We start from the raw sequence: 11,483 nt of genomic DNA, 5'->3' as shown, positions 1-11,483 counted from the left end.
AGGGGGGATTTTCCTGGGGTTGGGTTTTAAGCATTTGGGTGTTTAGGGAAACTAGGTTTGGAAAAGAGGTTTTTTAAACCGGGGTTGTTTCCTTGGGGGGAGGGGTAAACCTTTGGTTTAAGACGGATGGAAATTAAAGTTTAATTATTATTAATCCTTGGGTTTTGTTGGGATTTTGTTAAGGGATTTTGCCCCTTTGATTTGGAGGGGTTTGGGTTAGAGAGCGGTTTTGAAAGGGGTTTTAGAGTTTTTACCTTGAAGGATGGAGGGATGGTTCGGTTTGGAAATGTTGTACTGTAAGGTTTCAGGTGGTTTAAGCCCGGGCCCTTAGGGTAGAGTTTTGCCCTTTTCCTTTAAGGAAAGGGGAAGAAAGTGAGAGGGGGGCCCTTTTCTCATTCCCGGAGGGAGGTGTTGGGAGGAAGGAGGTTGGGTTGGGGTTACCTTTCCTCTTGAGTAGAAAATAAAGGGAAACAATGTTGAAGGGTTTGCTTTTCATTTGATTTTGGTTTTTGGGAGAGGGAGAGCCCAGTGGAGCCTGGGGCTGTGTTTTTCCCAGACAATTTTCCTTTTGTGTTTGGGCCCCAGGGAAAACCATTTGGGAGTTTTTCTGAGAAGTTTTGATTGCCCATTTTGAAGGGGATTTTCCTTGAAAGTTGGAAACCCAGCCAAAGCCAAGGGGGATTCCAGGGAGAAGAGGAAATTTGGCTTCCAAATAGGTTGCATTTGGTTCTTGTTAAATTGTTTTTCCCGGTTTCTTGTTTTTTGGACCAGAGAGATTTTTCTTTTTCCTTTACCAAGCCAGGTTTTTCTTAGTTAAGGGAGCCAGAGTTTTTTCCAGGTTTACCCCGTTGTTTTCCATTTGTTTTGGGAATTGCCTTAGAAAAGGCCCGGCCGTTTGTTTTTCCTTTTTGGGTTTTTGGTTTATTTTGACTTTATGGAGATTATTGGAAAGGGTTTTTCCTTTATAGTTTTGACTTTTAATTTTTTTGTGGGGTTTTGTTTCGTTTTGTTGAAGTTTTTGGAATTTTACGGTATGTTGGTTTGCATTTGCCTTTAACAATTTTTTTCTTTCTTGTTTTCGTTTATTGTGCCTTTTGGTTTGGGCTTTTTTTGCGGGGTTTCTGCCTTAGGCAGATTGCTTTTACTTTGGGTATTTTGAATTTTTGTTCTTGGTAGTATTTTTTGATGGTTCTTAGTTTTCGTTTCAAGGTGGGGTTTGGATAGATTTACGCAAGGAGGCACATTTTGATGTTTGTAGGCTTTTGGTGAAGTGCTGGGTTTTGGTTTTGTTTATTGTGGGTTCTTTTTCATTGTTCTTGAGAAGAGTAGTATAAATTTCCTTGTTTTGGAGTTTGGGGTGGGGGGTTTGAGAGTTGCGGCATTGGGTTTTCGTTTTGGGTTTGGTTAAGGGGAAGGGAGTTGATGTGGGGTTTTGCTTGGGTTGGTTTTCATTTCCCAAGAGCCGGTGGGTTTGTGGAAGGGGGGAGATTAGGGGTTGGGTGTATTCCTCTCAGTTGGGGATGGGGGGGAGGGTGTTTTGACTTAAATTTTCTGTGCCTTTAGGGGTTACTTGGCTGTTAGGGGGGAAAGGTTATAAGATTGTTGGGTTGGTGATTTTTGACTTTTTCTTTTTGTGGTTTCTGGTGGGGGTTGGGGAAGAAGAGGGGCTTGTGACTTTAGACATTAGAGGTTCAAGGATTGATTTTTGCCCTGGGTTGGGTAAGAAGGGGTTTGGAAGAGGGATTACTTGCCCTTTTGTTCCCAGAAAGTTTTGGGGCGGGGAGTTTCGGGGTTAGGGATGGGGTTTCCACTGGGGGGAGCATAGAGGGAAGTCTAGAGAGGGGTGGAAGAAAGGAGGAGGAGGAAGAGGTTCTGGAGTTGGTTTTCTGGGCCCTGCCTTTACTACGGGCTCCAGTTTCACGGCGGGTGGTGGGAAGCTCGAGCCGCCGCCGCCCCCTCCTCCTCCGCCGCCGCCGCCGCCAGAGCCCGAAGCCAAGGCCGCATTCACGGTCCCCGAGCCGCCGGGGCCGGGACCAGGAATGGGGCCGGAGGCGGGACCGGGGCCGGGGCCCGAAGCTGGCTCCGGGGCCGGCGGGGCAGGGGCGGGGGTCAAGCCCGGCCCGCCTGTCTTGGAGTCGGCGGGCGCAGGGCCTGATCCGCTTCCGCCCGGCCCCGGCGCCGCCGGCCCCGGCTCTCCGGGCGCGGTGGTCCGGGCCCGGCCCGAGATGCTGTCGCTGCCGCCGGCGCCCCCCGGGGCTCCGCCGCTCATGGCGCCTCAGAGGCCGCCGCGCTGCTCCCCGGGGCCCCGGCCGGGCCGGGCTGGGCTGGGGTCCGGCTCCGCTCCAGGCCGCGGCCGCTCCGGCCTCCGGCTCCGGCTCCGGCTGCGGCTGCGGCTGCGGCTCCGGCTCCGCGCCGCGGGGCTCGCCGGGAAATGCAGTTCGCGCACGCTCACACTGTCGGCCCGACGCCGCGGAGCGTACCGGGAAATGGAGTCAGCGGCCGCTCGACGTCAGGAGCGAGAGGGGGCACGGTCCGAAGCGCATGCCGGGAAATGGAGTCCTTGCTTTTCCTCAGAAGCAACGTCATTGGCTCTAAAGGGACGGGGGAGGAAAGCGGAGGGCCCTGGAGGATGTCGGGAAATGCAGTCTGCGCGCGCTCTCGGGGCTCGCCTGGTGGAACAGAGAACCCCAGAAATTCCTGGGAAACAGCATCCGCGCGCTCTAGGACGCTGAGAACGCCTAAAGAGTCCAGGTCTCTGGAGAGCCCTGGGGTCCCCAAGGAATGCTGCGAAGTGTTGTCCTTTCTCTTGGAGAGGGGGAGGGGAGATGGGAGGAAAAAGATTAGAGGGTTCTAGGGAATGTCGGGACACGTAGTCCCTTCCCAGAAACTCTCAATTCGTGTCAAGGACTGCGATGAAGGATGCCGGGAAAAATACTTCATGGTAACATTTTTGGCACCTAAAGTTACAGAGGATCCTGGGAGATGAAGTTCGAGACCATCCCTCCTGTCAAATTATGGGTCCAAGGGAGAGCTTGAAATAAAGTAAGGAGGCGAAGCGGTCCGCAAAGGGGAAAGGCAACCTCCTCCCTCTCCTCTCGGCTTCCGCTCCTCTGCAACAGTACCAGCAAGGAAAGGGGACACAGTGGGATAAGTTACAGCAGGATGAATGGATGATGAGCGCTCCAGTATACGTCACGGGCCCACCCTCCAGTGGGGGAGGGGTTAGACAACAAAGCATTCTGGGAAGTGGAGTCTTCCTTTAACCGATAAAAGCAAGGAACCAACGCCCTCGCGCAATGATCGCCGGGAAATACTCAACTTTCCAGCTCCTCCCCCACTGTTCAGGAATGCCGGGAAATGTAGTCTCCATTTCTCTCTTCTGCACTTCGTGCTACCTCCCCGCGCACCCACGGAATGCTGGCAATCAGACTTTTCTCACTGTCCCCCGCAAGCACACGGATGCTGTGCATCAACACACTCTCAATACCGAGGGAAAGAGAAGTCCTCTAGGACAAATTTGCCCATCTCCGGAAATGCTGAGAACTCTTCGCACTTTCTAAATCCCATGAATTCTGGATATTGGAGTCCTCACGAGGGTCCCAGTCTGAACCTACGCCCCCTCCCTCGTGTAGGTTTCTGGAATTTGTAGTTCTCCCTGAGCGGAGGGTGCTTGGGAGAAATCCAGAACTTCAGCTAAAAGAGTGTCTGAGATTTGCGGGTCTCAGGTGATATGGCTTGTTCAGAGGGCAGGATACAAGATAAATCCGTGTAATTTTCCAACGAGACTTTTGGTATGGGATGAAAATGACTTCAAAATGAATTTGGCCCCCTGGAGGTAGTTCGTCTTGGGCAAGGCGCCCTGCCGGTCGTCAGACAGGAAAAGAAATGGCATCCAATGTGGGCCTTGGTCTCTTGCCCTTGGGGCGGGGGGGCGGGTGGGAGAGCTGCCGTTACTTTAGGGGGTTCGGGAGAGGGGGCTGCTGCCTCAGATTCCGCCCCAGTTCTTGTTGGAAGGCGGGTGCGCCCTTAAAGGGAAGGGGTCGAAAGAGGGGGTGCTTGCCCCGGGGAGTTGGGGGCCCGAAGGGGGGCTTGCCCTGGAAGAGGGCCATTAAAAGGAATAGACGGGGAGTTAGAGGCTCTGAAGGGGAATGCTTTGCCCGGGGAGTTTGGGGCCTGGAGAAAAGGGGTGTTGCCCGGGAGTTGGGGCCAGTAGAGGTGGCAGGGAGTTAGGGGCCCGGGAAGAGAAATTTGCCCGGGAAGTTAGGGCTCATTAAAGGGAATAGACCAGGGAGTTGGGGGCTCCTTGAAGGGGGGATGTTTGCCCCGGAGGACTTAGGGCTCAGTAAAGAGGATAGATCGGGGGTTAGGGGCTCCGAGAAGGGGGGATGGTTAGGTCAGGGAGAGGATGCTTGTACCAAGGAGTTTGGCAAAGAGGGGAGGCTTGCCTCGGGGAGAAGAGCCAAGGACATGTTTAAAGGGCATGGAATAGACTGTTTAAAAGGATACCTGGTTCTAAGACACTCAGAACACAAGTTCAAAAAGGGATGAGGGTTTATATAAGGAGGGATGGAGCCAGTGAGGAGAGTGGTACTAAGTGAGGTGGGGATGCTGGGAGGCAGGATGGGTAAAGGCATGGAGACGAGGTCTTCAATTATGAACCCTGAAGGGGCTGAAAGAGCAACAAAGGAGGCTTTTGGAATGATTTGGAACCGGAAAGGGGTCACCCCTTCCTTTTAGCGTCTTGGCCAGAGCCAGCACCGTCCCGGGAGAGGCTAAGGGCAGCCTTGGGGCTGCCTCTGGACTACTGAGCAAATCCATTCCTCAAGGGAGAAGGAGAATTTGGGGGAACCGAGGTCTCTACCCTTGCAGGGTCCCAGCCCCCTCCTGGAGGTGATGACATCCTTCTTTCTCTTCTCTCCCCCCCTCCCCACCACAGCCACCCTCCCAGCAGCATCTGTGTTGCCTGGCAACAACTTCCTGAAATAGCCCGGCGCCTCCACCCCCAGCGGCCCCCACCCCAGGGAGCGACTTAACACCCAGGGATGGGCCCAGTCAGCCTCCTTCTGCCTCAGTTTCCACCAGCCAGCTCCCTTTCCCATCTGACCCCGGGTTCCCCCCATTTGTGCAGCATTTCCCCCGATCTCTCCTCCCTGCTCACCTTCCCTAGCGCGGCACAGAATGTTAGGAGGCTGTCGGTTTATTAAGCTTCTACTAAGCTCGCCTCCCAGGGAGCCCGAGCGTCCGAGGCACAAGCCCCCTCCCCGGGACGCAGAGGGTCCTGGTTTCTCCCTCTAAGAACTGAGTACAATGGGTGACGCAAAGGTGCCCATTTTTAGATGAGAAAAAGGCCCGTGAAAGGGAATTTTTTGGGGGCCCATAGGAACCATCCCGGGGGTTTTGGGCCGGAGCCCGGGCGAGGACAACCCAGGGAGCCCGATCGGGGCCGTGGAGGAACCCCTGGCCCAGGCCCCCCCTCCCCGGCAGCCCCCAGGGCCCAAAGGCCCCTTAGAGTGACTTCCCCGGGGGGCCCAGGCCCCCTTGGGCCCCCCAAAAGGGCGGGGGGGCAAAGGGCCCCCCAGGGCCCTCCCGCAGAAAGGGGCCGGGGCCCCCCCCAGGGGGAACTGGCCCCCCTGCCCTGGCCCCAGGCCCCCTCAAACCCCCCGGACCCCCCTGTGGGTGGGGGGCCCACCCGGGCCGGAGGCCCAGGCCTACCGGACCCCTCCCCGCCAGCCCACCTCCCCAACAACAGAGCCCCATTTCATGTTCTGGGCGAGGGGAGGGAGGCAGCCACACGCTCGCTGGGTAAAGATCCCAAAATTTTATTGTCTCCGATACATTCTCCAGGTCCCTCCCCCCCCCCCCTGCTATACAGAATAAGGCTGATTGTGTCCCCCCCCCCCCCGAGTTCCAGTTCTGTTTGGTTTGGGGCCCCCCCCCCAGGGAGGCTTACGGAGGACAGGAGGGGCGGGGGGGAAGGGAAGAGGAGGGGGCAGTAGGCACTTGTAGAGAGAGAAAACTTGGGCCCCCAGGAGGGCAGTGCCACCTCCCTCCACCCCAAGAAGTTTTGGTTAAAAAGGTCCCTCCCTCCCCCACCCTGCCCCGACCTGGTGGGCAAGGCGGCCCGGGGCACTGACCCCCCCGCCGACCCGAAGGGGAGGGAAGAGAGGACAAAAGGCTGGGGAGGGGACAATGTGCTATGGCCCCAAGGGGGGGGGAAAATCGGCTTCATTTCCTGTTGTGTTATTTAATTCCTGTACCCCTGAGCGGGGAAGGGAAACCCGGTTCCAATAAAACTGCCCCCAGAGGGGTGCCCCTCCCTGAAATAGACCCCCCTCCCCCTCCCCAGGGCCTAAATACAGAGATGGAGGTTTGATCCCCCCCCCACCCATTTTTTTTTTTTAAAAAAAAAGAAAACCAAAGTTTTATACAAAAAGGGGAGGGCAGAGGAAAGGAAGGGTCCAGAAGACCCCAAGGGCCCGGCCTGGGGAGGGATCCCCAAGAGCTGGCTGCCCCCCCCCGGGCCGGGCCCCCCCCGGGAGGGCAGAATTAAGGCAAGAAGTGGGGGGGGGGGCGGGCGGCCCCTAGGAATCCCCGGGTGTCCAGGGAGAGCTGGGCAGTGGGCATGCTGGAGGTCGGCCACCCCGGCCGGGGGTCCCCCCCCTGACCTTTTGCCTCCCCCCTCCTCCCCCCGCCGGCCCCCTCCAGGCGGAATCCCCGCCCCGCCGCTTGGGCGCAGTTTGAGGGGCAGCACTGGCCGGGCCGGGCCCCCACCGGGCTCCCGCTTTGGGGGGGGGGGCGCCTGGGGGGCCTTGGAAGACCTCCCCGCCGTCGCCCGCGCCCCTGCCGGGCTGATGTCGGCACCTCCACTTCCCCGACTCCCTCGGGATGGGCCCACCCCTGACTGGGGGCCGGGCCAGGGGCCGGGGACGCCCCCCCGCTGCCTTCGGCCCCGGGCCCCCCGCCCGGCGGCCCAGGGGCGGGGCTGCAGTTGAACTTGAAGGGGAAGACGGGGAGGACGAGGAGGAGGGAAGAGGCCGAGGGGCGGGCGGGCCTGGGGGCCAGGGGCGGAGCGGGCACTTGTCCGGGCCGGCTGGGGACCACCAGCCCGGGGAGGAGGAAGGGGCTGAGGTGGTGTTGTGACCCGGGTGTGGGCCTGAGGCCCGTCCCCCGAAAAGAAGTGGGAGCCCCCCCGAACCGCCGCCCCACGGGCCAGGGGCTCGCGTGGGGGAAGGGCGAGGCCAGGTGGGTGGGGTCACGGGAGGCCGGGGAGAGCTGGGGGGAGAGGGAGCCAGGGCCCCAGGGGGACAGGGAAGGGCTCAGGGCCCGCCTCGGGGCCCGGGCACACCCGGAAGACACCGGCCGGGGGCGGGGGGGGGCCCCCCGGAAGGCGCCCCAGCCGGGGCCCCGGGGGCGGGCCCTGGGTCCCCACCAGGGCCTCCTCCAGTTCCGGGTGCCACGCTGCAGTCGCTGGGATCAGCCCCGGCCCAGGCGGGGGGGGCCACCACGGCCGAGAACAGGGACGGGCCGACGAGGAGGCCGGCAGGCCGGGCGGGCAGGCGGCCTCCGTGGGGGACAGCACCCTGACCCGCCGAGGGGGGGAAGGGAAGGGCCTCCCCGAGGGCACCGGGCGGCGCGCCCGCGGGCCGGCCCACCTGAGGAGAAACGGGGGGTCAGAGCCGGGGGAGGCCCCGGCCTCCCCCAGGCCCGCCCCACCACCGGCCAGCCCCACGTCGATGAAGGGGTAGTTGACCAGATGATTGTTAAAGTTGAACTTGTAGGTGAAACCCTGCCTTGGTCTTGTGGGAGGATGCGCGGTTGTAGTAGTAACGCAGGGGGACAAGAGGGGGCCGGGCCCCAGTGGGGGGCCCAGGCCCCCTCCCCAGAAAAAAGCAGAGGCCCCCCCCGCCCCCGGAGGCGCAGGGCCCCGGGAAAGGGGCTGCTGCAGGACCGGTCTGCCCCGGGGGGTCTCCCCTGAGCCGGCCTCCTCCCCCCTCCCCAATGGCCCCCCGCCCTCACCCCGGGGCACGGGAGGCCCCGGGCGGGAGCCGGGGCCTGCAGGACCCGCTTTGGGGCCCCCCGAGCCGGCCCCTCCCGCCCCTCCGCCCCCCTCCCCCCCCGCAGGGCCCGCCAGCTTGTGAGTTCATCTGGGGTTGCACCGGGGACCCCCCACAGGCGCGCCACTGTCGGGTCCTTGATGACGAATTCCGTGCCCCTGCCAGGCAGACATCCTGGTACTTCCCCTTCCCAGCCCAGGATGAAGTGCCAGAGCTGGATCTGCCGCGAGCCTGGGGAGGACTCGGGCTTGTAGGCCCAGTCCGGGAAGGCGAAGCCTGGGGAGGGGGCGGGACAGAGGCGTCACGGGGGGCCAGCCCCCTCCCCGAGCGTCCGGGCCTGGGCCACCCCGTTAATGCCCCCGCCCTCGGGGGCGGCAGGGGTCCCCGGCGGGCCTGTCAGGGGCGAGGGGAAGAGAAGGCGGCAGAGCCGGCTTCAGAGGGAGACGGAGACAGCGGCTTGGGGCGACACCGGCAGAAACAGGAAACCGGAGGCTGCCGGGTCCCGGGGCCGGTGCCAGGGGCCGGGCGCCCGGCCAGCTCCGGGCAGCGCTGCCAGCGGGGGGAGGGGCAGGAAGAGGTGGCGGGCAGACATCCCCGAGGCACGAGCCCCCCCGCGGCTTCCCGTCCCCCATTAGCTCCGGAGGCTTCCGGGGCCCCTCCCTGCGAGGATGAGCCCCTCTCTCCCAGCCCTGGCCCCGACAGCCTGAGGGGGAGAAGTGTCTGGAAACAGCGAGGAGGGCGGGGTGGCTGGTAGCCGATGAGGTCAGCACACACACAGGGGCCTCTGTTCCCCAGGAGAGGGAAAGCCAGACTGTCTGAGGGCCCGGGGCGCCCGGGGGTCCCGCCGCTGCCCGGGCCGGTAACCTTGGGCAGAGGTTGGTGGTGGGCCGGCTGGTCCCGGGGGCGGGGCTGCGGTCGCTCCCCTCTCCCAAGCCCGGGCGACCAGAGCCCATCAATAATTCAGCACCCATGTAGCCGGTAATTGAGGGGGAGGAGGAGGGAGGGGAGGCCGGGCCGCCAAGGGCAGCCAGAAAGGCACTGAGTGGCCGGGCCGGGCGGCGCCGGGGGGCGCGGGAGGCTCGGCCGCCGCTCCGGGCCAGGGGCCGGCGACCCCGGGCGCGGGGGGCGGGGACACCTCGGCCGCCTCCCCGGCAGACACCTCTCCTCCCCCCCCAGCTTCCATGTCCCTGTAACCAGGCAACCAGCGCTCAGCGATGGGGCCGGGGAGCGGGGGAGCGGGAGCTAAAAATAAACTTTGCGGAGAAGAGGAGCGCAAGGGAGACACAAAGGCAGCGCGGAAGGAGCCGGGGGGGGCAGGGCGCCCGGGCCCCCCCGGCCCTCCCGGCAGGGCCAGACACACATACACGCGGGCCTGTTCCCGGGGAGGTGACGTCAGGGTCTCTCAATGGGGCTCTGTTTGCCAGGGCCCCGGAGCCAGGCACGAGGGGGTGTGAGCGGGCGCTCGCTCGTGTCTCCTGGTGCGGACAAAGTTGGGGCGCGCGCCCGCAGACAATGGCGCCCCGGCCCGGGCCCCCCCGGGAAGTTTGGGGGCAGCGCCCGCTGCCGCCTCCGGGCAGCCCCCTCCCCCGGCCCGGCCGCGGCTGGCGCCAGAGCAGGAGCACAGAAAAACAGGAAGTGGGAGCGGGAGAGGATGGAAAGGGCCGAAGGACAGGGGACGCAGGGAGTCGCTGCTGCACCCGCCACACCTCGCCTCGCCCGGGATCACAAGCAGCGCGGGGCTCGCGGCAGAGTCTGCGGCCCTTCCCGCGCACTCCCGCCGGCCGCCCCGAAACACGGGGGGTCTCTGCCCGGGGGGCGGGGGCGGGGCGAGGCCCACGTGACCCTCCCCGCACCCCCAGCGGACCGGGGGTCACGGACCCCGCAGAGCCCCGACACCCTCTGAGGCCGCGGGCCCTTTAAGAGCAGTCCAGGGAGGAGGGGGAGGGGGAGAGTACACACAAGTTCTCGGGGAAGGAAACAAGTTCGAACAGCCCGGCGCCCCCCTCCCCTCCTTCCCCCTCCCCCCGTCCCCGCCCCGGGCCGGATTCCGACGGGGGGCTGACTGCCCCCTCCCCCAGCCCAAAGTCCGAGCCCGGGGGCTGCGTGGGGGAGGGGGCCTCCTCCAGGGAGGGGAGGGGGGGGAAGGGGCTAATCCCCCCTCCCAGACAGAAGCTGGGGGAGGGGTAGCAGGCCCCTTAAGGTGGAACGAGGAGGGGGGGGCGGAGAAGAGAGGAGGGACAAGCAGGGGGGCCGTAAAAGGAGGAGGTGCGGCCCCCCCGCCGCCCGGCGTCCCCGCCCAGACCGAGCAGATCGGAGGAGGGTCTGCCCCGGCTCCTCCGGGTCTCCCCCTCCCCCTCCCGGCGCCACCTTAAGCCGCGCGTTCCACCGTCGGAAACAAAAAGTTCCTTTTTCGAACGTTCGGGCCGAGCTTTGGGAACTTTGTGGCCGCCGCGCGGCGGCGCGGGCGGGGGAGGGGCGGCCAGCCCGGGACCCCTGCCCGCCCCCCCTCGGGCAGATCCGCCCCCCCCCCAGGCACAAACGGCCCTGAAGGTCACGGGCCGGACCACAGGGACCCGGGGAGGGGGGCAGCTCCGCGGCGGGACGCCCCCGCTCGCCCCCGCGGCGGCCCGGACCCCGCTGCCTCAGGAGGCGGGAAGAGAGGGGGGCTCTCCCCCAGAACCCTTCCCCCCGACTCTCGTCCCCTCATTCCGGGCCACCCAGCCCCGGGAGCAACAGGTCCCGGCGCACCCCCCCCCGGCGGCGTGGTTCCGTCCTCGCGCCCCCTCCCCGCACCAAACTTTCCGGGCCGGGGGGGCCCGGCCCGGCCCCCGCACGTGCAGGCGGCCCCCCACGTGCCGCCCCCGCCGCCCGCCGCCCGCCCGCACCTGTGTCCGCCGGGGTCTTCATGGCTGGGGGCAGCTGGGGAGGGGTGGCGGGGAGGCAGTCCCGGGTCCGGGTGCTGGCCGCGCCGCGGCTCCCCGGCCCCAGCCCGGGCTCCCCGTCCCGCACGGCTCCCCGGCCTCCTCGCCTCTCCCCTTCCCCGCCCGCCGCCTCCCGGGTTAATATCGCACTCGGGCCCGGGACGCCCACGCCCCCCGGGCGGCGACGTCACCGCCGCGTCGCCATGGAGACGCTGCGCCCGCCCCTCCCCCTCCCCCTCCCTCCTCCCAGCACTCACACCCAGACACGCGCGCGCGCCCGCGCGGGCGGGGGGAGGGGGTACAGCCCGAGCCCCGAGAGAGCTGGGGGGCGGTACTTAGAGAAGCCGAATAGCGGGAGGAAGGGCAGGGCCCCCCCTCCCCGGGCCCGGGCGGGCTGAGAACTTCTGGGCCGTCCCCCGCCCCGCGGGGCCGCTGCGGGCTCCGGCCCGGCCTGAGAGGCCCAAGTCCTGGATTCTAGTGCGGCCCCGCCGATGACCTTGAGCCCACG

General features: G+C 64.5%; 1 protein-coding gene across 1 annotated transcript; it reads right to left on the bottom strand.

Annotated features, from left to right (window-relative positions):
- Positions 1-3,341: 3,341 nt before the first annotated feature.
- ERF (ETS2 repressor factor) lies at positions 3,342-11,200 on the bottom strand. Its single transcript, XM_031961674.1, is given in 11 exon segments — positions 3,342-3,462; positions 3,955-4,094; positions 6,819-7,089; positions 7,091-7,297; positions 7,299-7,371; positions 7,374-7,494; positions 7,497-7,523; positions 7,526-7,790; positions 7,792-7,834; positions 8,130-8,330; positions 10,940-11,200. Coding segments are annotated over 11 exon segments (1,491 nt in total). The 5' UTR covers positions 10,962-11,200.
- Between the last annotated feature and the right edge of the window lie 283 nt (positions 11,201-11,483).

This window comes from Sarcophilus harrisii, chromosome 3 (assembly GCF_902635505.1).
Source record: "Sarcophilus harrisii chromosome 3, mSarHar1.11, whole genome shotgun sequence".
Lineage (NCBI taxonomy): Eukaryota > Metazoa > Chordata > Mammalia > Dasyuromorphia > Dasyuridae > Sarcophilus > Sarcophilus harrisii.
The sequence above is the reverse complement of the archived record's forward strand: the minus strand, read 5'-3'. Positions and strand labels throughout refer to the sequence as shown.